The 25,776-nt window shown below is 57.0% G+C and overlaps 1 protein-coding gene and 1 pseudogene across 11 annotated transcripts in view; one reads left to right on the top strand and one right to left on the bottom strand.

Annotated features, from left to right (window-relative positions):
* Positions 1 to 508: 508 nt before the first annotated feature.
* The window catches only part of ARAP1 (ArfGAP with RhoGAP domain, ankyrin repeat and PH domain 1), a 66,635-nt gene continuing 41,367 nt past the window's right edge, over positions 509 to 25,776 (bottom strand). For 5 of the 11 annotated variants that reach the window (XM_045038777.1, XM_045038782.1, XM_045038778.1 and 2 more), the window contains 27 exons: positions 25,565 to 25,767; positions 24,642 to 24,748; positions 22,225 to 22,424; positions 20,064 to 20,149; positions 18,691 to 18,873; positions 17,422 to 17,596; positions 16,115 to 16,249; positions 13,678 to 13,813; positions 13,304 to 13,406; positions 12,565 to 12,760; positions 12,242 to 12,293; positions 11,966 to 12,129; positions 11,606 to 11,818; positions 11,211 to 11,316; positions 10,630 to 10,777; positions 10,455 to 10,541; positions 10,299 to 10,367; positions 9,876 to 9,993; positions 8,626 to 8,760; positions 8,417 to 8,530; positions 8,041 to 8,186; positions 7,482 to 7,514; positions 3,856 to 3,938; positions 3,057 to 3,107; positions 2,832 to 2,895; positions 1,430 to 1,579; positions 1,136 to 1,291 (listed from right to left, as the gene is read on the bottom strand). In XM_045038777.1, coding sequence (XP_044894712.1) covers positions 1,247 to 1,291; positions 1,430 to 1,579; positions 2,832 to 2,895; positions 3,057 to 3,107; positions 3,856 to 3,938; positions 7,482 to 7,514; positions 8,041 to 8,186; positions 8,417 to 8,530; positions 8,626 to 8,760; positions 9,876 to 9,993; positions 10,299 to 10,367; positions 10,455 to 10,541; positions 10,630 to 10,777; positions 11,211 to 11,316; positions 11,606 to 11,818; positions 11,966 to 12,129; positions 12,242 to 12,293; positions 12,565 to 12,760; positions 13,304 to 13,406; positions 13,678 to 13,813; positions 16,115 to 16,249; positions 17,422 to 17,596; positions 18,691 to 18,873; positions 20,064 to 20,149; positions 22,225 to 22,424; positions 24,642 to 24,748; positions 25,565 to 25,767 — 3,302 coding nt within the window. In that variant the 3' untranslated portion in view covers positions 1,136 to 1,246. The other 6 variants (XM_011286608.4, XM_011286609.4, XM_045038779.1 and 3 more) reach the window with 5 other exon arrangements.
* Positions 23,073 to 24,298, top strand: LOC109491971 (annotated as a pseudogene).

The raw sequence follows: 25,776 nt of genomic DNA, 5'->3' as shown, positions 1-25,776 counted from the left end.
GAGACAACCAGGCAGTGCCCAGTGAGGACAGCTTCCTGGTGCAAGGCAGGGCCCTCCTCCGGAGGGACATGCACAGGGATAAAGGGACACCCAAGGCTCTTCTTCCTAATTTAATAAAGCTCCTGTGACTTTGTGACCTCGTGTTTCAGAGGGGCTGGTGAGGGGCTGCCCTGGGTCACTCACATGCCACACCCAGGCCCCGGCCCAGACTCTAGACTACAGCAGGGAAAGGAGCTCGGTCCAGCTGGGGTCTGTCCTGGCCAGGGTCAGGACCGGTATTCCCCACCCTGACTGCACAGGCATGCACTGGGGTGGCATGGAGCTGGGCCGGGGCTCTGCCTGGGGCAGGAGGGAGTGGCTAAACAGCTCAGAGCCTGGAAAGAACAGGGCCCACGCCCCCCCCCCCAACTTCAGGGTACTAGGCACTCACCTCTGGGCCTCCTGAACTCCTGTCCCCTCCTACACTGGAACACCTGAAACCCCCAACCAATCACAGGCTTCAGCACCGTAGGATAAAATATACAGATATATTTATATTATCAAAAGGCCCCCAAAGTGGGGAAGGGGCACCAGGCGGCCTGGGCCCTCCCAGTCAGCCTAGACCAGAGGAGGCTCCTCAAGTCCCCCAGCCGCCCCAGTTCTAGGCTATAGAGAAACTTACCCAAGAGCTCCCTCCCTATCCCAGCTGAGTGTTCCTTTAGAGCATCCACTTTTTGCTGTTCTGGAGTTTGTGACAAGAGGGTGGGCTCCCTTCCAGCGGGGGCCCCAGGGCTTCGAGCCTCTGCAAGGATGGTGGTCCTCCAGAGTTTCTGAATGATGCACATCCCATCTCTCCAACCCCTCAAACTCAGGGTGGGTGACCCTGGAGGGGGGAGCAGGCCAGGCCAGGAGAAGCACCCAGACAACAGATGAGGGGTCCTCCTCAGGCAGACCCTGCTGCCCCCCACTTCCTGGCCAGGGAACCCCATGTTGCAACCAGGATGTGGGATGTGGGGTGCGGCTTCCTCATGCATCCCCTGCTGGTTCACACCAGGCACGCAGGGCACGAGGGTGTCTGAACAGGAAGGCTTCAGGGCGGCAGAGTCTCAGAGCCAGGGGCTGGCTTCTGCGCTCAGACGTTGCGGAGGAGCTGTGGGAAGGTACAGAAGCCCAGATTCCATAAGCACTTTGTGAAGGTTCACAGGGACCAGCGGCCCTGCTGAAGCTTCTGCAGCTGCTCTGTAGTGCTGGCTTGGGAGTGCTCAGGTCAGCCGGGGTCCCCAAGGCCAGGTAGAGAGGGGGCTCCTGAGAGCTACATGAACCAAAAGAGCCCGTCAGGACTGCTAGGAGGCTGGAGGGAGGGGGCCAGGGGGCAATCGGGTGAGTCAGGTGGGAGGCGGGCAGCAGCCAGGTCCCGGGGCTCTGCCCATAGGGATGGAAAACTACTCACAGAAAGGGGGTCCGCAGCAAAGGCGGCCACACTCCTTCGCATTTCGTTCTCACTGCCGCGCAGAGGGATCAACGAAACACTGCCCAGCCGGACCTCAGGCACTGCCCGGGATACACGGGAGGGCTCCGAGGGCCACACCAGGCCGTCATGCTGGGGAGCAGGGGAAGAGGAGGACACTCAGCTCACCCAGACACTCAGCTCCAGATCCACCCACCCTTCCCAGAAACGCCTCCAGCTATGATCTGAGGTGACCCTCTCAGCTTTGATCCCAGTCGATATGAGAAGCAGCTGTTAGGAGAACATGACTGTATCCCTGGCAGAACCCAGCCAGTTATGTTACTCAACAACCCCCACCTCCAGGTCCACAAACAAACTGCTCCAAGAATGCAGCACCAAGAAAACAGTTCTAGAGGAACATGTGTGTGCTTTCTTTCACCAGGAACCAACAAAACTATAGAATCTGCCTGTTTCTCTTTAGGCTTGACTACCAGGAAGCTCGGGGCTAAAAGAACTCAGCCCACAGCCCTGGCACCGTTCTGTCAGCCTTTTCCCTAAACAATTCTGAGCTCTGGTTTAAAATCTGTGGCTTAAGTCCAACCCCTCCCACTCCCAACCCCTCACCCCAGCCCTGCTCTGGCTCCAAGCCCCTCCTAGCCTGTTCCCACCTGGCCCACTGCGGCAGCCACCTCACTCCTTCAGCCTGTCCTCCCCTGCACGCTACATCTAGAACGAGCCCTCTCAGACGCAAACTTGCACACCACTTTCTTGCTTAAAACTCTCCCTGAAAACTGCTGACTAGGTCAAGTTCAGCTCCCTTGGCATGGCCTTCAAGGCTCTTTCAGATCTGGCTCCTGAATCTCTTTCCAGTGTCAACTTCTGGTACTCCTGGCTTCTCTTTACACCCCACTGGGCAATCTGTGGTTCTGTTGCCATGCCTTTCAACAAACTGTTCCTTCTGCCTAGAAGCCTCCCCGACCTGCCCCCGCCCCCCCCACCTCCATCCGCCTTTGCTTGATGAAGGCTTCCTCATCCTCAGACTCAGCTCCTATGACACCCCCTCCCTGCTGCCTTCCCTCCACACCCACCACCTCCAGCGGGTAGGGTCCCTGGGCTTTTCTCTATCTCCATACACTGACCACATTGGGTTATTTAACAGGCAACTTCAAGGTCTGTTTTCCTTTCTACATGGGGAGTGCCTAAGGGCAGGGATCTGCACTCTGTCTCTAGCATGCCTGGCTTGGGGTTGCACCAAAGTGGACTCTAGGGAGGTTTGCTGAGTGAAGAAAAGAATTAAAAGCAACTCAAAATCTCCTTGATGCAATTGATGCCCTATGTAGTGAAGAAGCAAACATACCCATTCTCCATAATGGAAGCCTCACGGGACCCCACCCTGAGCTGGTACCTGCACAAAGAGGAAGGTGGCAAACCACTCCCGGAGCTCCATCTGTGTCTCACAGCAGAGGTACCTGCGGGGCGGGGCAGGGCACGGATCTGGACACTGCCAAGGCTGAGCAGCCTGCCTGGATCTCCAGGCAGGGTGCATATATGGACAATAAAGGGACCCAACCAAAGGGAACGTGCAACCATCTCTCCCAACCTGGGGTCTCAGGCCAGGGCCCTTACTCACCACTGCTGCTTCTCATGTTTCTCTGTCTCGTGCACCACTGTGAAGCCCCAGCTGCAGAGGAGGGGCAGATGGAGTCACTTGCCAGCCCACAGAGGCCTCCCAGCCCAGGTGCCCGGGACGGAGCCCAGAAGCCTGGGCCAGAGCCGAGGGGCACAGTTCAGGGCCTTCTTGCAAGCACGGCACATTCTGGCCACAGCCTCTTCCTCTCACAGCTCACACCAGCTTCCCAGGCCCTTGGCTCCCTATACCCATGCCACCCCACCCAGGCCTGCCCTAGTCTCTGAGAGACAGCTAGGCACAGCCAGCAGATGAGAGGAGAAAGTCAGAAAACCAAGTCTGGTGGCTGTAATTAACAACAATAATAGTGGCTATGCATCACTTTTCCACTTAAAAGCATACTACAACCACCCTTTGAAACAGGTGCACCATTATTTTCCACATTCTACACATGTGGGAAGTGAGGCACAGGAAGATCCCTGAGGTAGTCAGTGACAGGATTTCAATCAAGGCCAGTGGTTCTCAAACATGAGCAAACATCAGAGTCGCCTAAATGGCTTGTTACCATACAGACTGCGGGCCCCACCCCCTAGGATCCGTGACTCAGCAGGTCTGGGGTGGGACCAAGATGTGGGCTGCTAACATGTTTCCAGGTAATGCTGAGGCTGCTGGTCTGGGAGACCACACCTTCAGAACCATGGTATCAACCCCTGTCAAGTTCAAAGCCCCCACTGTGCCGCAACCCCACCCCACCCCCACCCCAATCTGTTCTGAGCTCTCCCAGACCCCAGCCCCAGCTAACCAGGTGGGTGGCCGGAGTTTCTTCTTCACTCCCAGGTAGACTTTGAGACTCCTGACGGGCCACTCCTTCTCAGGCCGGTGACTCTGGGGTGGGGGCAGGCAGAGGGATGACACTTCAGTCGGTCGGTCAGGGCGGGAATTGGGGTGACTGGGTACCTCCCTCCTCCCTCTTCCCACCCCCCATTTGCATCCCAGCACAGGGAACCTCCTGACAAAGCCCTTCCTGTTCACAATCCAGCCCAACTAACCTCCCCACTCCCCCCAGGTTTCTCTCCCTGCAGCAGCATCAGACAGTCAACCCTCAGTCCCCGAGGCAGCCGTTCCAGCAGGACGACCAGGGAGTGATTCTCAGTCCCTTCCTGCTGCCCTACAAACTGGAGAACTGACTCGTAGCATCAGCTGAATCAGTTTGTCTATGGAGGGAGAAGTCTGCACCTCGCCCTCTGGCACCAAACTGAATGAGCGTGTATGATCTGAGAGCCTCGGTTGGCTGCTTGGGTCTGTTTGTCTCCTCGCCCCTCTCCACCCCACGGAGGCTCCAGGGTTGACCGTGTGAACAGAAGACCTGTGGGGTCAGCAATTACTAGCTCTTTGGTTCCACGAGGGGAAGGCTAATGACTCAAGCTGAAGCAGAACTGCTGTTTGGTAGACCAAAGGAAGAACTTTCCAGTGGTCTAGGTCAGGAAGCAAGAGACCGATGTACTGGGGAGGGGCACCAGATCACTGACATGCTCACCTCTGGCCCCCACCTCTGCATATGGGTCTGGGGTTGGAAGGAACAGGCTGGCTCCGAGACAGAGGTATGGGAGCAATGACCCCCAAGGTAAAGGCTAATTGGAAGTCAAGCTAATGAGCCTTCCTTCTGCTCTGGGAGCCACCTGCTCGAAGCCCTACCCCCACCAGGCTCCCGGCACCAGTAGGGCACCAGGATGGATGGGAGGGGAGGGGGACTCACTTACAACCAAAACTGGGGGTCAAAGTTTGAGCCACCTCCACCCTGTTCCCACCATTGCTCCTAGCCACCCCCAGGCATGGCTCCTCAGCAGGAACAAAAAGAAGGGACTAAGGGATGGCCTGGGAGATGGAAAGTTTCAGGGATTGGTAGACTCCCTGTGAGGCTGCAAAAGGATGGGCTGCCTAGATAAGTGGAGACTTGGGTGCTGTCACAGGGAATGTGGTTTAAGAGGGCTTACTAGAGACCTTTTACCTTGCTTTTGCCCTGATCCTCCCTGAGGACCAAGTGCCCAAGGGGGCCTGGAAGAAACTGGGCTGTGGACAGGGAGGAAACCGGGCAGTGGGGTCGGAAACCAGGCTGTAAATAAGGGGTGGGCAAATACAAGAAAGAAACCTCCAAGCCAGTAGGAAAGAAGCAAGGCTGAGAGTGCTGAAGAAGTCAGACTGCAGGGTGGAAGGAACCAGGTAGTGGAGATGGAAAGACTTGAGACAGAGGTTGCAAAAGAAGTTAGGCTGTAGACATGAAAACAGCAGGCTCTGGGCACGACAGAAGAAAGGACGTGGGGAAAACCCATGTTGCAAGTATGGAAGGCAGCAGGCTGAGGGAATGGAAAGCAGGCTGAGGGCTCGGAGGAAGTTGAGCTGTGGGTGCCAGGGAGGGAGAACTAGAAGCAAGGAGTAGATGAGTTGACAGTGGAAGGAACAGGCTCGTGGGTGTGACAGAAACAACGGTTCCAGTCAGGGCGTGGAGAGAATTGTGGGAATCAAGGAATTCAAACCAGGCTGTGGCTCCCTGAAAATTCGAAAAAACAATCCTCGGGCCTCCACTCCCTCAGGCTCTGGTGTGTGTGGTGTATGCGCAGCACGTGTGTGACAGGAGTATGGCTGAGACAGGAAGGTTGAGGGGGAGATTTGGGGAGCGAGGGGTACATCAGACAACGCAGGACTTCGTTTCTAATCAAAGAGCTCATGTTTCCAGCATTGCTGAGGTATGAGGTCACTGGAAAGAATAAAATTCACCCCTTGATGCTCAAAGACCTCTGCTGGAGCCAAGACTGTTCTAGAATGTGCCCTTCCCAGGTGCTTCAAGGTCTTTAACAACGGAAGATGCCCAGGCCTTGGCCTGGGTATTCGCATATCCTGAATTGCTGGGTGTTGTCCCAATTTCAAATATTCTGTTCTGTTCCTCCACAAAATAGCAAACGCCGGAATTACCAACACCTCAGTAGCCAAACCACACCCTCCTGGGGCTTCTGTCAGGGCAGAGGTGTGGCTGCCATTCAGAGAGCAGCACTGATCAGCTCCGCCAGAGAGTCCCTGTTTCCTGTACTTCAAGGAATAAAGAGCTCGAGCTCTGATGGGGCTACCTAGAGATGCCCTTAGGCAAGGCACTCGAAGCCTGTTTTCTGACCTGTGAAATGGGGATAATACCCCTCCTCCGGAGGACGCTAGTGGGAGGACATGTCCTAGTATGTGGAGGGCTGGGCACCAAACCTGGCTCACTCAAACACTAGATCTTTTTCCTTTCTCTAGTTCTCGTGCCATTTCCCCTCCATGCTAAGGGATTAGCAGCTGCTTTTTCAAGTGCCTCAGCCACCCTCCTTCCTCTCTGCCCACAATGATGGTCTTGCTCCGCTCCAAGTACCATCATAAGGAGGGCATCAGGGAAATAACATCCCAGAACCAAGGGAGACTGAGTGGAGGGGCGAACAGGCCCAGAAGTAAGTAATCATAGAGGGAGGCAAAAGAGAGAAGAGGAGGCATTGCCTACGAGGATCTGTAGGAGCCCAGGCTGCATTAGTAGAGGTATAATGTGCAAAGAGAGGGAGGTGAGGATCCTGGTCTATCTGCTCTGCTCCCTCCATGACAGCTAGGCCTGCCCAGTGTCCTCAGGAGAGGCAAGGGACAGGAAGGGCTGGAATCACTGGTGGGAATAGCTATGGGAGATCCGGTTAGACCCTTGGATCGGAAATACATTTCTGCTGCCCATTACTATAGCGCATCTATGCTCTGTGGCCCCTAAGGCATCGCTGGAACCCACAGGGGCATCACAGGTGGCAGGTTCTCAGCTGAACTTGAGCAAGGGCCTTCTCCTGGCAAAACTATCCCTCTAGGGATAGGGCAGTCCAAGGGAGGAGTGGATAAGCTCCCCTCTCCCAGAAGTGTGCATGTAAGGGTTGGCAACCAGCCAGGGAGGCTGAGCGGGAACTCCTACCACAGGTGAACTATACCACAGGCCCATTTAGTCTCACCCCAGCATTTTAGGATCAGGGTAGTAGCATGGGCATTCTGATAGTCTTGAAACTCTCTCCATGGTTGGGACAAGGATGGCTCCAGGGGTGGCAGGAGATGAGGGTCAGAGCTCTAATTCAAACCTAGGGGCCTCTGATACTGGCTCCACAGCCTCCACACCTAGTCTTTTGGAAAACTGTAAAGCATCACACTGATGGGGGCTCAACCTTCTTGGGAAAAGGACTCTGGGGCATGGGTGGGGATGAGGGACAGGAGCCCAGGACACAAGCCCAAAGACGGGAGCCAGTGCTGATAGGCAAGAGGGCAGGGAACCATGCCTGAAGGTAGCGAAGAGCTCTGGCTGTGTCCCCAGGCTCCCGCCAGGCTCACTTGGCCCCCAGGTGGTGTAAGGCAGCTAGCAGTTGGCCCACAGCTACTCACGGTCTCAGGGGCCCCGCTCCATGGCCTCTGGCTCTGTTTGATAGAGGATCAGAGTTATGGAAGAAGGAGGTCCGGGTCCACAGCCAGGACAGTGTGTGTGGTGGTGCATGGTGGGATGTGGCAGGTATGTGCAGAAGATGTTGGGGGCAGGGTGCCAAGACCTGGGAGGCCGCCTGGCATGTGGACAGAGTGGGCATGGAGGAGGTACAACCTGTGAAGTGACAAGATGTGCATGGGCCACGACGGGGGCTGTCACCACATAGCATGTTCTTGTGGGTGCCGTGACAAGGCACAGGCACAGGTGAGACAGCATGAGCCTGACGTGATGGCACCAGAGACTAGCGCCTAGTGGGGCTACAGGGCACAGAAGAGCGGCCACCGAGGGCCACAGCAGAAGATTCCTGAGAATCTATAGCTCTCCTCCACCACTGTGCCACCCCAAGACCCCGCGATGGGGTTGCTCCCACTGGCAGACACTGGCGAATGTTTGTGAATGGGTGTGTGAGCACACGTGGGTACAGACGCTCATTGCAGGGCACGACCCCCTGGGGTCACTTACCCGGACCTCCTTGTAGAGCCGCAGGCAGCTGCTGTTGAGGATGAAGTATCGGTCGTGAAAGCCACCTGAGGGCAGGCCCAGGCCCAGGAGGCTACGGTCCTCACGGAACTTCATCATGCCGTGCTTGGTGTCGCCTACGTGGCTGGCTGGGGGAAGACCGGAGTGGGCGTGGGCTGCACCAACCCCCTGCCCAGGGATACAGACACCCAGGGGAGCATCCCAGGATGAAGGAAACTGCCCCAGCCTGCCCCAGCCACCAAAGAGGCCTGCCCACGTGGCACTTTCTGCCCGAGCTGCTCCTGCCTGGGCTTCAGATGGAAGGACCCACCAGCCTGCCCAGCCCTGTAGGCGCCACCCACCCAGGCACACCACCTACCCAGGTACAGCAGCATGGCCTCCATGGACTGGTGCTTCTTCACCACCAGGTAGCTGTCTGTGCCCAGCCCGTGCAGGATGGGCAGCACCTTCTCCGCAAAGTGCAGGGGGCGCTCTGGGGGGAGGTCACACCCGCTGTTACTGAGGGACCGAGGGCTGGCACACCCACATATCACCTACACGTCCGTGAGCACCACTCCCGCCACCTACCAGCGCCACAACACATCACCATCAGGACTACCCTTTCCACGCTCGAGCTGCAGGTCTGACACAACTGGCTGGGACCAAAGCTGTTCCAACCGAAGCCAGTGATCTTTCCCGTGTCCTCGTTGGGGAAAACACCACCTGCCGAGCCATTCAAGCCAGAAACACAGCTTCCTCCCCCTCTTCCCTCCATATGTTAAATCTCTTTACTTCTGTCCATCATTGTTGCCACGCTGGCCCCTGTTACCATCTGTCCTTGGACTAATACTGTGGCCTTCCGAGGGGTCTCCTGCATGTGCTCTCATTCCCCTCCTCACCTCTCCCTACCCAGCGGCAAGTAGCAACCTTTCCAAACTCCCAGTCCTTGCATTGTTGTCGGGCTGGGTGGCCGCCTCTGCCTCTGTCTTCAGTCCCACTCCATGACACAGCCCCCTCACTGCCCTTATCTCTAGCTCCTCAAAAGGGTGATGTCCATGGTCACCACGGGGCCTCTGCCTGTGCCGCTCCCACTGCCTGGAGACACTTTTCTCCCCCTTCACCAAGCAACTCCTACTCTTCACCTCCTAGTGTAGGGACTCTGTAGCCAGAGACCCCGTTACAAGCTCTAGTGGCCACTCAAGGCAGTTATCACAGCCTCGGTTGTATGTTTATTGCTGAGGCCACAGGATTAATGTCTATTCCATGCGAGACTAACTCCCATGAAGCGGAGGGGCTGTGTGTCTGGCACTCAACAAATAACAGTAAAACAAATGGACAGAAACACCCTCATTGTCCACTGCCATTAAGACCACCCTTCATCCTAAAATGCCTTTATCACTGTCTTTACCACCAAGGTTCCCTCACAACACCGTCACAACCACCCTTACAAACACCACCCCACCCCACCCTGCCTGACCCCTCTTGCACGGTCATCAACACCTACTGCCCCCTTCACCATCAATCCCATTATCAAATTCAGCATCGCCACCCTCGCAAGAACACCATTCTCACTGACACTGAGAAAGCACCGTCACAGTTGATACCATCAACCTCCTTCCCATCAGCCACATTATAGCCATCACCTCAACTCCCCCCGGCCCCCCACCATGCCACCACCACCATCATGGAGGTGACAGTGTGGAAGCAGCATCTATCATCCAAGACTCCCTTGACCACCACTGTTGCCACGCTGTGGGGTAGGGGAGGACAGACTGGGGCAGCAGCTCAGACAAGTACAGGCCACACCATACCCTGCACAAATCCTGGTGGCCACCTACCTGCCTCCTCCCTCTCATTGACCTCAAAGCAGGTCCAGTAGTCCCTCTCCCTGATGCCCACATTCCTGCGATCCAGGATCTCTAGGGTGAGCTCCTCAGCTGTCATGGCTGCTGGGATCTGCAGTGGCCAAGGAGGAAGAGGTCAGCCTACCCTGTTCCTGCCCCTGCTCTCCCACAACTTGCTGTGATCCAGGGGCCGAGCCCATCCTTTGGGTCCTGGGATACTAGGAGGGTGTCTCTAAGTGGTCCCGATGACCACCGTCTGGGGAGGAGGCAAAGAGACAGGCCCTGGCACCAGCCAGACACAGGTTCCAAACCAGGGCTCCCCTTGGGCTAGAAGCTCTGCTCCCCTGGTCACCTGAGCCTGTGCCTGGCCCAGCCTGACTTCTCTGCTCCTCTGGCTCCTAGGTCCCTAGCTCTCACCTTGATATGCTGCTCGGTTTCCGCCTTCTTCTCCTCCAGGTACACTGTGCAGATGAAGTCACCGGCATGCTGTGAAAAGACAGGGCTCAGCTAGAGGCGGGGAAAGTGGGTGCAGGCAGCTATCCCGAGCACCCTACCCCAGGCCCAGTCTTTCACCTGGGTCCCGCTGGCAGTGCCAGCCACACGCATCTTCACAATGGCAGTGATCTCTTCCCGCTGCTTCCTCAGCTCTTCCTCATCCACCTGGGAGGAGAAAGACACAGGAACAGATGATCACTGCCACCCAAGGGGCCCGTCCCTGCCCTCCACTGCCCACTGGCGGGGGACGCACGCTAAACACCACCACATAGTGGCCGATGAGGTCTTCTACCACACGGCCAGCCTTGTAGTCCTGCCCATCTGTCTGGAAGAGCGTGGGTCCAAACACAATAGCCAGGTTGTGCGTGTTCATCTGGTTTGTGTCTGAGAAGCACTGGACGCTGGACAGGGGAAGACAGAGCCCTGAGTGAGAAGTCCAGCCCAGAACCTCCCCACTTCACCTTCCCAATTCCAGGCAGGTCCACAACTGACTCCTGGAGGGAGGCCAGGGAAAGTCCTGGTCAGAGTGAACCACCAGTTAAGGGGAGATGGGAATAGTCTTTCTGGCCATGCCGTAGGTCCTGGGGAGGAACAGAGCTGGGAAGCTGGGAGATTTGGCCAAGGTCCCCTGGGTCCCAGGTGAAACCACCTCTATTCTCCCACCCTGCAGGAAGTAAGTTGGGAGACAAAGGGTCCAAGATCAGGGCACATCAAAAGTCCACATTCAGTTCCCAGGCCTACCTGGTTCTGTGGGGAGGGCAGTCAGCCAGGAAGGAGTAGAAGAATCTTTTCCACCCCAACCCCCCAGAGCCATACAATAATAATGTTCCTCACCAGTACAGGTGGCTGATAAGGGCCTTCACTGTGGCTCGGTTGACTGGAGGCAGATGTGCCAAGAGCTCTCTGTATCTGGAGACTTTCTCCTCCTCGTCCTCAATCTCTGGGTGGGGGGAAATAGATCAGGTCAGGAGGCCCCCCATAACCACCTCCCCTGTCCCACCCTTCTGGCTGCTCTGCCTTTCCTCCTAGGTGAATAGCACTTCCTGTACAGAGTGACAAGGGAGGGAGACGGGGGGGGGGGGGGGGGGGGGGGGGGGGGTGCTTATCCCCTGGGGCATGCCTCATTGGATGGGAAGGGGAGGGGTGGGAATTTGGAGATTTGGAGATAGGAGTGGACAAGTCAGCAGCCCTAGCCTGGGTTTCAGGCTGGCAAGGACTACAGGGCCCACCTGAGGCCTCTAGCCAGGCTAGGCGCTGGGCGCGAGTGAAGAGACCATCGGGCAGGTCTCGCAGGAAGCGCTTGAGTGCTGAGGAGACATCGTCTACATGCTGCTCGCCCTCCTTGAGGCGCACAGACCGAGCGTCCTGCCGCAGACTCTCCAGCAGCCGCTGAGTCTTTGATGTCTGCCCACACTTGCGGTAGATGCCCTCAGAAGTCAGGCCTGCAGAGGGGGTGGCACTGAGCCGGGGGCGGGGCCTCGCAGCTAAGGTCAGAGGGATCCTGGGAAGGCGGGGTTTGGCCGGTGGTGGGGGAGACGCAAGAGGTCAGCCTCCCTGGGCGGGGTCTGTGTTACAGGGGCGGGGCTCACCACACTGCGTGATGTAGTCTATACAGCGGTAGACGATCACTGGGATATCTGAGTCTCCGAGCTGCTGCTCCGACAGCGTGTCCCCGGAGCTGGCCGCTGCTTTCTGGATGGCCCCCAGCCAGCCTGTGAAGTCCAGCCGCCGCTCCCCCTGGATGTACAGCGTCCTGGGTGTGGGGGGATAGTCAGTCACTTGGGAGCCTACCCCTGCCCTACCCCTCCCAAGCCTGTCAGACTGCCGCGGGCTTCTCAGAGCCCCCCAGGGAGGCTAGGGCTCACCTCCTTCGCTCCACCAGCACCAGCACCTGGTTCTCGCTGTCCCCTTGGACGGCTGTGGAGGGGCCGGTCGAGGTAAGGCCTTGTTCATGGTCCCCAACCGACTCCCTCCTGAGGTTCTCTGGGCACATACATCCCTGGGACCCACCCACCAATACATGGAGTCGCTGAGATACACCCCAAGGGCAGGAGAGGACATAAGAGGGCAGGCTGGCTCCTTCTGGCCAGGCCAGGGTAGAGTTCAGACTTCCAGGGAAGGGCTGGGGGCCTGGGAGCCCAGGATAGGGTGCCCTGGAAGTTGGGGGCCCAGGTCTAGGTCCACGCACAAAGCTCCTGCAGTTTCCGAAGTTGGAGCGGCTCCTCGCAGGGCCCCTCTGGGAAGACAGCACGGAGCTCGGAGCCAGTGAGGGAGAACCAGCCCTCCTGGGCCCGCTGTAGGCTCAGGCCAGCTTTGTAGGGTAGGCGCCCAAGCCGCTCAAAATCCCGGGCCAGCAGATCTTCAGCCAGGGGAGGTATGAACGCCTGATGGGGAGGCCAGAGGAAAAGGGGAGGTGGCCAAAGAGACCGCATCAGCCAACAGCAATGCTGGCCTCCCCCCTCCCCCACCCCCACCCCTTGCCCCAGGCTCTTTGGCTTGTAGGCATATACCCATTTCCCACCTTGCTGCCTCCTCTCTTCCCCTGGGCAGGACCTAGCACAGTAAATAAACTCAGGTATCATGCCCCACTCATACGCACTCTTATGTTCCCTCCTCAGGAAAACGTTCCCAGACACCTTCAGGGATGCCCCTTTTCTGCCCTCTATTGCGGCACTGACCACAGTATTCTTGCTGTCAGGGACCCAGCTGTCTCCCCCATCAGCAAAGGAGCAATTGAAGAGCCAGGACCAAGACTGGTTCATCTGGGCTGCAGATGCTGACATAGCTGGCTCTTGGCCCCAGAAGCCTGCCCTATGTCTGCTCCCTCCATTCATGAGGCAGGAGAGATGGGGTACACGGGGTCAGCCGGGAGATCCCACCCCAGCCCCTGTCAGACTTCCCACACCTGTCCACTAACTCAGGCCCACCTTAGCAATGCACTTGACCCACTCACGAGCCAGCTCTGCACTCTCCAGACCAAACAGGTACAGCCGCTCTCCCTCCGTGTACACCTCAAAGGTGTGCTCAAAGCTGTAGATACACAGGTCAGGATTCAGGCCCACTCAACCCAGCCATGACCCACCCTGCCCAGCCTTGCCGCCATCCCCTGCCCCCTGCCCTTTCCCTGGCCCCATAAGAAGGGATGGGAAAGTCCTAAACTGGGGCCTCCGGAGATCCACAGGGTTTGCTCTGTGACCCTGGGAAGGTTCTGACCCTCTCTGGGCCTGTTTCCCTATCTCCTGAATGGGGGCTTGGATCTCACAGCAATAAGAGTCTGTGATTCTGCCCCAGGGATACTCACCCGTGGGTGTCAGGAGGGGGCACTGCCAGGCACACAATCTCACTGGCCCGAATCTCGCCGTTGGGGGTCACTGCCCGCTCATTCTCATAGTAGCTCAGGACCCCGTCGCTAAGGACACACCAGCGTCGGCTGAACTCTGGGAAGAAGTTGGGTAGGGGAGCCGTGAGGGAGCCCCTGCCCTCCCCCTGAAAACCCCCTCTGTATCCTCCCTGGGCCCCGACTCCCACCTGACTCATGTCCTCTTCGTTCTAACTCACAAGCTTCCCCTGATTCCATCCTCCTCCCTGCAGCCTGCCGCCCCAGCCCAGCCCACGCCTCTCCCCTGCACCACTGCAGTGACTTCTTCATTGGTGCCTCGACTTGCTTCTTCCAAGATTCAAAAGTGATCTAAGTAAAACAGACTCCGTCCTTCCCGTGCTCAAAACTTTGCCATGCTCCCCTTATCCTCAGACTGGCATTCAAGGCCCTGCTGGGTCTGCCCCTACCCTCCTCTCCAACCACTTCTGGGCATATACCTCGCCCTTCCCACTTTTGCTCACCTTGTTTCCTCCACCCACACCCTCCATCCTTTAAGAACAGCCCATATGTCACAGAAAGTTTCCATGCCCATCCCATGCTCCCACCCTCCCCTGCCAGTGACACACATTGCTCTATGTTTCCTCCTATAATGGCACTGACAAAACTGACAAGATCCCATAAAGGAACAGAAATGGGGATCTGGACCAGGAAAGGCAGGAGAAAGAACAGAATGTCAAGGCCACGCAGGCTTATATAGTTCGTAAGATTGAGCTTCACATTGGCTCAGAGCTTCCTGGCATCCAGGGCAAAAAGGATGACTCAAGCAGTTACATAAATGACATTATCAGGCAGAAGGAGGTAGATGAGGGGCAGTGCCCCAGGGGCAGTGAGGTGGTGAACAGCACAGAGTTCCAAAGAAATCTCTTTGGGTATTAGAGGGTGTCACAGAGGGGTGCTGAGGGACGCAGGGAGCAATGGTCTCAATAATGTTCCCAAAGCAGACACTGTCTCTTGTCCTATCTGCGAGGATATGCCATCTGCCCTCTGAGGGCAGTGTGTCCCAGAGTCTGCCCCCCAGGCTGGGGCCCTCCAGAAGCAGCAGCCCTGCCTTGGTCACTCTTCATCCTGTGATGTCTGCCAAGTGCCCACTGTGCTAGGAGCTGTTCTAGGTGCTGGGGCTACAGTGGTGGCCGAGAGGAGCTTATATTCCAGTGTGGCACAGAGAATCAATAGATACATCTATACGCAGACAAATTAACGTCAGATAAGTGGCATGAAGTTAGGGTAAAAGTAAATAGAGCATGCTAATTTGGGTAAAATGGTTATGGATGAAGTCTCTAAGGAGTAACATTTTTTTTTTAATGTTTGTTTATTTGAGGGAGAGAGAGTGAGGGAGCGCGCGTGCGTGTGGGTGAACAGGGAAGGGGCAGAACGAGAGGGAAACAGAGGATCGGAAGTGGGCTCCACGCTGACAGCAGAGAGCCCAGTATGGGGCTCAAACTCATGAACTGTGAGACCGTGACCTGAGCCGAAGATGGACGCTTAACTGACTGAGTCACCCAGGCCTCCCTCTAAGGAGTAACATTTAAACAGAGACCTGACTCGGGGCACCTGGGTGGCTCAGTCAGTTAAACATCTGACTTCAGCTCAGGTCATGATCTCACGGTTGGCGAGTCCTAGCCCCTCATTGGGCTCACTGCTGTCAGCGTGGAGCCCCTGCTTTGGAATCTGTCTCCCTCTCTCTGCCCCTTCCACTCTTGCTCTCTCTCTCTCTCAAACATAAATAAACATTAAAACATTAAAAATAAAATAAAATAAACAGAGATCCGACTGAAGTGAGGGACTGATCGTGCAGATATTTTGGCGAAAATCATTTTGGGCAGGGGGCAGAGCAAATGTAAAGGCCCTGGTGGAAGTAAATATACATGTCTGAGAAACAGCAAGGAGGCCAGTAAAGCTGGAGCAGAGTGAGTGAGGGGAGAGGGGTCAGAAGTCACAGGGTGGGAGGGCTGACTGGCAGGTCCTTGTGGGATATGGGAAGGATTGCGGATTGTACTCAGAGCTGGGGAGCAAATGGAAGGCAGAGAGGACGAAGGGGCGGAGCTCCGAGCTTAGCTCTGTCTGGCTCTAACTATCAGAGGCCCAGCACCCAGCAGGCGCTCAATCAAGGCTTTTATAGCCTAAAGGCACTCTAGCAGTGACTTGCTCCACAGTGCCAGGCCCCACTCCCACCCCTATCGGCCCATTTATTAAGCATCTACTATGTACTAGAGACCACATCCTGGAAGCCCTCTAGGGTGACTCTGCCAGAGTATACTTGGCACCCTCCTTGGTCACCAGTGCAGACAGCCCTGGCTTCTCTGGCCCAGCCACCATGCCAGAACACCATGGCAAGAACGGGGTCTGGCCAAGCACCCACCTTCCCGGGCACGGCGGTCCTGCAGCAGCTTGGCGGCAGAAGCAGTCTTGTAGAGGAAGCCACTGTGGCTCACAGTCGGCAAGACAACTGAGTAGTGCTTTTCCAGAGGCTTCGCTGAATCCAGCCGAGGCACCTCTTTAGGGAAGGTGTTGGGGGTGGGGTGTATGGTGAGGAACGGCTGCTCATGCTCACCATCCCAGGGTGTCTCCCCTCGCCCCTGCCTGGGTCGAGCGTCCGAGCTTACATTCAAGTCACCAGTCCTCTATCACCTTCAGGGTCTCAGTGCCACATCCAGGGCTTTGCCCAAGTCATTCTCCACCTCCTCCCGCTTGTGCAAATTCCACCCTAGTTCCAAGGCCCAGCTCCAGTACCTTCCCTGCCAGGAAGCCCCCCAACTCCCCAACCCAGCCCACCCCACTCTCTCTGTTGAGGCACAGGGCTAGCACACTAGAATGAGGGGTCTTGGCAAACTCACTAACAATCCCCAGAAGGAGGTCTGTCCCAGACAATGCAAAGCCTAAGGAAGCAGCCCGGCTCCAGTCCTGCTCCCGGCGGTCCCAAAGCTCAAGCCAGCTGGGTGGTCTCCTGTGCCTCCCTGGACACCTGGGCTTGCTCCAGCCCAGCACACCCCACCCACCCGTGGCCACGAGCCGAGCTCTGGCCGCTGAGCTCCACCCTCAGTCCTGGGATATGGCCCCAGAGGCCAGCCCCGGGCCATGACCGGCAGGGCTCACCCCCGCCATCCCCTCCTCACTCACCCGGAGAGTGATAGCCAAATGGGCCCCAACCCCAGTCTGTGACAGAGCCCCACCCAGACAAAGCAGCAGACAGGGCTGCCATTGTGGGCCACTCGCACATAGAGAAATGCAACCCCCACACAGCAACTCAGCTACTCTGTACACACACAAACTCCAAAGCCCTCGACACCCCCAGGTGTGAGGAAACACAGATCTGCAGCAGCTCAGAGATGCCCAGACGGTGGCAGGCAGAAGGCCCTGCTGCAGGTCTGGGCGGGACCCACAAATCCAGAAAGAGATGCAGAGACAGACACAAAGGGACACACGTACGAGGGGGAAGCCAGATGCACAAATGTACACTGACATGCAAACCCAAACAGACCCCAAGTCACACGCTGTTGTAGGGCCCCTCAAGGAGCTGCTATCACAGCCCACGTGGTACGCATATCTAACCCCACAGGGTGATACACCGCTTCTGGCGACCCCCACCCAGCACCCCTTTCAAAAGGCCAGACGGTGGCAGCAGGGAGGCCCCATCCCTCGAGGTGGACAATCCCATCAGCCACTCACCCGTGGTCCGGTTGTTCCGTAGGAATTCCATCTGCAGCGCCTGCCCTGCCTGCTCGGCAAGAGCCAGGGGCGTGGGGGCCTCAGGGTCCCCTGAGAAGCAGTTGACTCCAGCCCCACAGCCCAGGAGAGCTTGGGTCTCAGCCAGGTCTGTGGTAGTGACTGCAGCACACAGAGCCTGGGAGGAGGGAGGAAGAGGGAGGGGAGGGTCAGCCTAAGTCAGAGTGGGGGGACAGTGGGAAAGGGGGCCTGGGGGAAGAGAGGAAGGGAGTGGAAGGAGTCACCCAAGTCTGGGGGCCCATCCTCAGGTTGAAAGAGAAAAGAGGCAGGAAGAAAGCCAGAGAGGAAAGGGGGAGGAAGAGAAAGGCCAAGGGGTTAGGAGGGTAGGTAGGGGCTGCCCTGCAGAGGCTGGGGATCCGAGTGGCCCAGGGCTCACCCCTGCTGGCAGCCCCTGGGATCCAGTCAGCCGCCAAGCCTGTTCTCTAGAGGATCTCAAGCTCCCTCTGCCTTGTGGAAGGGCAGAGCGGGGTGCTTTGTAGCTAATTCCTCCCACATTTGAATTCCTCACTGCCTGCCCAGCCCTCTCAACCAATGGGAGTTGCTGCCCCTCCTAGCTGGCGGGCTAGACTGGGCTGGGCTGGGGGCTGGACGCCTGGGTTCCTGGGAGGTGGAGGTCTGGCTCCCACTGGGCTTCTAGCTAGACTGAGCCTTCCTGGGTGGGGCTGCTTGGGGGGAGGGGCTGAAGGCCAATAAGAGGTCACAGTGGCATCCCCCTGCCTCGGAGCAGGCTACCTCCCACTCAGGCTGAGCCAGACCAGGGCCCGGGGCTTGGCTCCCAGCCTGTCAGGGCCTGGGGCCCATGTGGGGCCTCATCTTGAGTGGGGTGTGGATGGGGGGGGGGGTGGGTCAGAGCAGCCAGCTGTTTTTCATGAGCCTGACAGGAAATAGCATCCCCATCAAGTTCACTCCTTTTGGCAGGATTCACAAGGAGCAGGACGGTTCGGGAGACAGAGGAATCAAGAGGGGAGGGAGGCAGACAGATGCTGGGGATGTGGCCTTGGCCCAAGGGTCAGGCCTGACTCCTCCTTGCTTTGCTCCAACTCTCCCTGTGGCTCAGGCAGGGTCCTTCTGCCCTCTGGGCCTCAGTTTCCCTATATACCAAGCTCATCGCTCTGAGCTGATGCAAAAGATGAGTTGAAACACAGAGAGCAATGAGGGGAGCAGAAAGAAAGTGGGTGGTCTCCAGGAGCCCCAGAGGCCCAGTGCCCTGACCTTGTCCAGTTCCTCCTGGTTGCCAAAGAGCGGGTGATAGCGGCGGTACTTGCCCTCACGGTATTTGGCCTCCAGGTGGCGCCGCCGGGCACTGGGGCTGCTGCTGGGCTGCAGAGCCTCACTGGGGGGTACATTGGCTGCCCAGAAGCGGTTCCCAGGGCCATTGCCCAGCTGTAAGAAGAGCTGTGGGTTTGGGCAAGAGGTTAGAGAGGCAGCCTATGTCCAGAGGCCCGTTCTTATAAAATCTTCGAGGTTGTCAGGCAAGGGGCTGGGAGAGCCAGGCCACCTACCCACTATCCATTCGGGGAAGCTGAGGGGCAGCTTGGCCTGCTGGTGGCTGTGAGCCCAAGCCTAGTCCCTCAGCTCAACGACAGGACGAGAGGCAGACCGAGAGGCAGACCGTCTGCCAGGTAGACGCGCCAGGCCTGGTGCCTGGTTGGGGGCCTTACTATTTCCCACATCTGGAACTCTGTATTCCTGAGGCTATCACAGCCTGGGCAAGGGTCACGGGTTGGGGGTGGCGGCTGACCTGTTAGCCAATGGAGTGGGTAGGGATTTTGGAAACCTCTCCTGTCCTTGACATTCCTCTCTGGGCTCAGGGGAGGAGGAGCAGGGGCTAATGCTGGGGGGCAGATGCAAGAATCCAGTAACCAGGGGACTAGTCTATTAATCCCGTCATCCTGCTGATCATTCATTCCACAGCCATTTCCTGGGCCCCCCACCCTGCCTCCTTGTCAGGCCCTGTGTGGGGTGCTGGGTCACAGAAGAGAATAAAGCAGAAACAGGCTCCACCACCACCGACTTACTCTGTGACTTTGGGCAAGTCATTTTCTCTCCCTGAGCCTCAGTGTCCTCATGTTTAACCTGGGGATTCTAACCCTAACTCACAGGAGATGTGACACCCAAACTGAAGCGTGGCTGGGGCTGTCAGGTAGGCCCGTGTGGTCAGCCTCCTGTTGCACGGTTCTCCTCTGTGACCACCACACGTGTCAGTACCTGGGAACCCCAAGTACACAGGCACATATGCACATGTAAGTATGCCCCCAAACGTACATACTCACACCCACTGGCATATGTGAATGAAGATGAAACAACATTTTAGGCTCTGCAGGACAGTTTCTGTGGTATATTCCTTTTTGTTTTGTTTTGTTTTTTGTTTTTTTTACAACCCTTTAAAACTGTAGAAACATTCTTAGCTCACTGGCCAGTTTGCTGACTTTGCCAAAATCAACTTTTCCAAAATCCCCACCCACTAGATGATCCCCAAGGTCTCTTCTAGCTCCAGGGTGCCGGGGTCTGTGAGATGGGGGAGACCCAGGCAGTAGCTGAGTGGAGCTGACCCCAAATGTAGGCGGCGGGCAAGGCTCTCCCACCTCAATGAGTGTTTCCGTCCACACCTTCCTGTCCATCTTCAGGCTCCGCACCTTGGAGACCCCAGCGCCTAGGCCACGGTGCTCCCCTATAGACAGAGGGCTACACTCAGGGTCATGGGTCTTTAGGGCTCTCTCTTTCATATAAGCACTAACCTTCCCCCCATCCTTGCCTCCCCATAGAGCCCATCCAGGGCAGACAGGGAGAGGTCACTCACACACCACTCTGGAAACCAGCCACGCATCCCCCTGCTCTTGGCACCACAGAACTGAGCCCTGTAAAGTCACCTGGGCTCCTGCAGCGGTGCCCCCGCCCCCGCCCCGCCCCCCCCCCCCCCCCCCCGTCACCTCCCACAGGCCACACTCTCTGCCACAGCCCAGCCAGAGTGATGTTTTTGATCTTTTTTTTTTTTTTTTTTTTTTTTTTTTTTTTAAGTAAGCTCTATGCCCAACATGGGGCTTGAACTCATGACTCTCCCACCCCCCTCCTCCTCCTCCCAGATCAAGAGTCACACACAAACTGAGCCAGCCAGGTGCCCCCAGAGTGATCTCTTTAAAAAGCAAATCTCCTTACAACAAATCCCTACTTTAGACCCTCCAATGGCTCCCCAGAATTAGATACGAATTCCCTACCTGCTTCTTCAACTTCATCTCAGAATTTTCCCCAACCCCAATCCCCCTGGGCCATACTCTCTTCCCTCTTCCTATCAACCAACCTCATTCCTGCCTCAGGGCCTTTGCCCTCACAGTTCTTTCTGCTTGGATTCTCTTCCCCCATCTCCCCAGGGTCTGCTCCCTCCTCCCATCCAGATCTCAGCTGACATGTCATCTCTTCAGAGAGGGCTTCCTAACAGACACATTATCTGCCTAGCACTTTATTACCTGATGTTTTTATTGGTTCATATATGTATTTTCTGCCTCTCCCCAACAGAATGTAAGCTGCTTGAGAGCAGGAACCTTGACTGTCCGCTTTAGGGTCTAGCCTCCGTGCCTAGAATAAAGTCTAGCACATAGTGAGCACTTAGTAAATCTCTGTGGAATGAGAGGGCAGGGGGAGTTGGGGCTGGAGGGAATGCAGCCTTGCTCAGCTATAGGTCCCACAAAGGACCCCGGGGTAGGGAGGAGGCTGGGGCTCTAGGAGTGCCTAGCACTGCTTGGTTCTGGCTTCAGCCTCACGCCCTCTGCAACCTCTCATGGAGCACCTCTTCCACTCCAGTCACCCATATGCCTCCGTGAGCTGACACCTTTCTAAATCGAGTCATTTCTTTCCTGCACCCAGACCTCACAGCCCAAGGCCTCCTGGACCTTTGCCCTAGATGTCCCACAGGCTTCAGGGCTTCTTACTGAGCTCAGCGCCTTCCCCAGAACTGTCCCCCGCACCCCAGATCCCCATCTCAAGCTGCCCAAAGCTGCCACCTGGGCACCATCAGCTCCCAGGAGAGCCAAATCCCCAGTACCTCACAGTGTCTGGCATACCAGAGACCCCCAATAAATGCCGGTTCAGTAGATGAATCAATCTTAGGCTCCAGTCTTTCTTTCTCACCCTCCTCATCTGATCTGTCCCTGAGACCTTTACACTGCAGATCCTGCACATCTCTCAAGTGCTCTCCATCACTTCCACAGACCAGCCCTTAGCCTGTTCTTCTCTCTAATGGATCCATTAACAGCCTCCCCGCTGGTCCCCAGTCTCACCTTTCCAACTCGGATTCCACCCACCAGCCAGAGTCTGAGGCACAAATCTGACCATTTCCCTCCCACTCCTGCCTCCCATCACCTCCAGATGAAACACTAGCTCCTCCCACTGCCTGCAACGCCCTGCCAGCTCCTCCTGTCTCACTTCTTTCCACTCCTCTAATGTGACAGGGTGCCGGACCCCAACAGGCCTGGGCTCAAATCCACACTTACTTGACAGGCCACCCTGAACAAGCCATTTCCCCTCTCTGTGCCTCAGTGTCCTTACCCATGGCATGAGCAGTTAACCCCTGCCTTACAATCTCAGGACTGAGGGCTAATCACAGTGGGAAAGGCCTGGCATACAGGTACAACTTCATCAACAATGATCTGATTACCGTCTCGGGTCCAGCCCCTCCAGCCAGACGGGCCACCTACCATCCCAACACACCAGCCCTGTCATGCTTCAGCCTGGTGCCCCAGCCCCACACACCTGCACAGCGCTTGCAGATGACGACACAGAGGTTGATGGAGGCCCAGTCAGGCTGGGCAGCCCCGCAGTCGGCACAGAACCTGTTGGGGGCCACAGCCCAGATGCGCTCGGCCACCTCCAAGGTAGACAGGGCCTCGGCAATGGCTCCCTGCATGGCCTCCAGCCACTGCTCCTTCTCTAGTTCCGATTCGGCCGAGAAGCTAGGGACACAGGAGTGGGGGGTGGGGGCTGGTGGGAAAGGGCTCAGAGAGATTTGCAGGCAGCATGAGGAGGCACAGCCTTGGGGGGGGGGGGCGGTGGCAGGAACAAGGCATTGAGCACTCATAACCAGAAGAGGGTGGCATCCTGGGTCTGTGGGGAAGGTGGGCATGGACAAAAGCAAAGACACTATGAACCTGAGAGATACACGGGAGCTGGGGGAGCCCAGAGTTGCCTCTGCCCCACCCAGAGACTAGAAAAGGCTGCCGGGGGAAAAAATAATGCCCGAGCTAAGACGTGACAGATGAAAAGGGCTTAGCCAGAGGAGGCAGAAAGGAGTTCTAGACAGAGGGAACAGCATGTGCAAAGGGGTGGGATGGCACACAGGCATTCCAGGACCTGCAGGCAGGATGGGCAGACGTGCAGACAAGAGGTTGGGAGACATACAGGGACAAGCCTGTGCCAGGCAGAAGAGGGCAAAGTGCACCCAGAGGACAACAGAGATGCAGTGGAGAGTTTCAGTGGGGTGGAGGTTTCACCTTCAGTATGAGAGGATACAGAGGTGTCTTCCTCCGGTTTTTTATTTCCCTGCTGCCACCACACCACATATGTATGCATTCAAGATTCGGCTACCCCCATCACTCACCACCATGGCCAAAAACGGCATCGCTGTTAGAGGTGTGACAGGCTATAATGCTGCTTTACAAGAGGGGCTGAAGACCATGCTCATCCACAAAGGCCTAAGATGTGGAATCTGCAAGCTGCCAAGGCCTTAGCTAAGCACTAAGCCCGTCTTTGTGCTCTTACGTCCAACTGTCTCAGCCTACATATGTCAGGAGGGTGGAGGCCCCTGGTGCCGAACACCAAATCAACCTAATTAAGGTTGATGACAACAAGAAAGTAGGTGAATAGGCAGGCTTCTTGAAAACGCTGGAAGGTGGCTGGTCACGGTTGCATGGTAGTTAAGGATGACAACAAAGAATCCCAGGCCAATGATGTCATCAAAGAGAACTTCAAATGCAAGAAATAAACAAATAAAAAATTGGCTTTCAACAAAAAGAAGAGGCCCTGCAGGCAGTTGTAGACAATCAGCTAATGGATGAGGAAGCACCACAGCCACTGCCAGAGGCCCCCCTGGCCTGGGACAAAATGGGAGGGACAGAGGCGAGGCGCCAGACAAAGGTGAGAGAGTGATGGGGGCAAGACAGGGGTTGTGACGGGTGTCCCCAGGGCTGAGCAGGAGAGGCAGACATTCCCATGGGTGGAGATACAGGCCTGGGAGGTACAGGGAGTCGAGGAGGAATTCACAAAACTGTTGGACATACAGGTGGAGCTCAGGAGAAAGTCCCTGGGGGAGAAGAGATCTGAGCTAAGGGTAAAAGAAATGACGACGGAGGCATGATGGCATCAGTGTTGACAGAGCAGTTACTGCATACCGCGTCAGGTAAGGGCTTTACAAAGACTGTCGTGGTCTTACGGAGGAAGAAACCAAGGCACAGAGAGGTCAAGCGATTTGCCCAGGTAACACAGTGACCCAGTGGTGGACCCAGAATGTTATGGACCGAACTGTGGTCCCCCAGTGTGACTGCATCTGGAGACAGGGCCTTGAGGGAGGTAATTAAGGTTAAATAATGTCTTAAGAGTGGGGCTCTAACCTGGTAAGATTGGTTTCTTTACAGAAAGAGGAAGGGATGCCAGAGAGCTCACTCTCTTTCTACATGCGCACAGAGGAAAAGTCGCATGAGGACACAGTGAGGAGGTAGCCATCTACCAGGAAGAGGGGCCTCACCAGAAACTAACACGGACGGCTCCTTGACCTTAGACTTCCAGCCTCCAGAACTGTGAGAAAATAAACTTTTGTTGTTTAAGTCCCCCAGTCTGTGCTATTCTGTCATGCATGCCAGCCAGGCTAATATACACGATTTGAACTCAGGCATGGCACAGTGCCTCAGAGGTTCAGGCAGGTGACAGCCTGGGAGTGAGGGGGAGGGGGTGGAGGTGGAAAGTGATGGTCAGAGAGGGGTGGGGTAAAAGTGAGATTTCTTAGAAGGGAGGGATCAGAAGAGATTAGTGAGTGGAGGTAAAGGACCAGTGCGGATGGTCAGGGCTGGGAAGGGAGGGGAGAAATCCATCCTAGAAGGGGCAGGTTTCCACACAAGCAAGAAGAAAAATGCTGACAGGGAGTGATGATGCAGGTAAGCGAGGGGAGGGAGGCTCACCTGAAGATGCGGTAGGGGGTGGTGAGGTCGAAGCTGCGCCGGTCTGCTTCCTTCACGTTGCCTACGCTCATGTCAATGAAGGTGATGCCAATGCCCAGGTGGTACTCCTGGCAGGTAGGTGGGAAGGGGTGAGGGCAAGGCTTGGGGGGTGGGGCTCAAAGGCCCAGGGAGGGACAGAGAGGAAGGGGAGGTAGAACCCTAGGGACTAGAAAAGTACCTTGGAAGGAGATAAAGGAGGGTACAGGAATCTGGAAATGGGTCAATGGACCCAGGCTCAGAGGCCGTGTAGCAGTAGGGAAGGAGAGCAGGAGGCAGGAAGGTGATGGGAAGGTAATGCTCAGGAACCAGGCAGGGGATAGTGTCAGGACTGGGAGCAGGAAGCATGGCTGGCACAGGGCTGAGCTCAGTCAGGGGAAGAAAGAAAGGGAAAGGACAGGCTGAGGGACCAGGGTAGGCATAGGGCAGACTGAGGGATGAGGTGGGCAGGGGGCAGGCTGAGGGGCCAGGGGGAGCAGGGGGCAGGCTGAGGGACTGGGGGGGGTGGTGTAGGGGGCATGGGGCAGGCTGAGGGACCAGGGTGGGCAGGGGGCAGGGGGCAGGGTGAGGGACCGGGGTGGGCAGGGGGCAGGGGGCAGGCTGAGGGACTGGGGGGGTGCAGGGGGCAGAGGGCAGGCTGAGGGACCAGGGTAGGCAGGGGACAGGGGGCAGGGTGAGGGACCGGGGTGGGCAGGGAGCAGGGGCAGGCTGAGGAACCAGGGTGGGCAGGGGGCAGGCTGAGGGGCCAGGGTGGGCAGGGGGCAGGCTGAGGGACCAGGGGGGGCAGGGGGCAGGCTGAGGGGCCACAGTGGGTGCTGGGCAGGCTGAGGGAACAAGTAGGCAGGGAGCAGGGGAGGGGTTTAGCAATCTGGCTGACTCCTTCGCACCTCCAGATTCTTGTACAGCTGCACTTTGTCCCCAACCACGGCCACATACAGTTTATTCTTGAAACCACGTAGTTCCAGGCTGCCAGCACGGTCAGGTGGCTCTGAGCCTCGAATACCCAACGGATAAGCGCTAGACAGCTGGGCCCGGGCATACTGAGCAGCCACCGCCTGCTGAAGGGCCTGCATCCACTCCTTCCGCTCCACTGCAGGCC

This window comes from Felis catus, chromosome D1 (genome assembly GCF_018350175.1).
Source record: "Felis catus isolate Fca126 chromosome D1, F.catus_Fca126_mat1.0, whole genome shotgun sequence".
NCBI classification, from domain to species: domain Eukaryota; kingdom Metazoa; phylum Chordata; class Mammalia; order Carnivora; family Felidae; genus Felis; species Felis catus.
The sequence above is the reverse complement of the archived record's forward strand: the minus strand, read 5'-3'. Positions and strand labels throughout refer to the sequence as shown.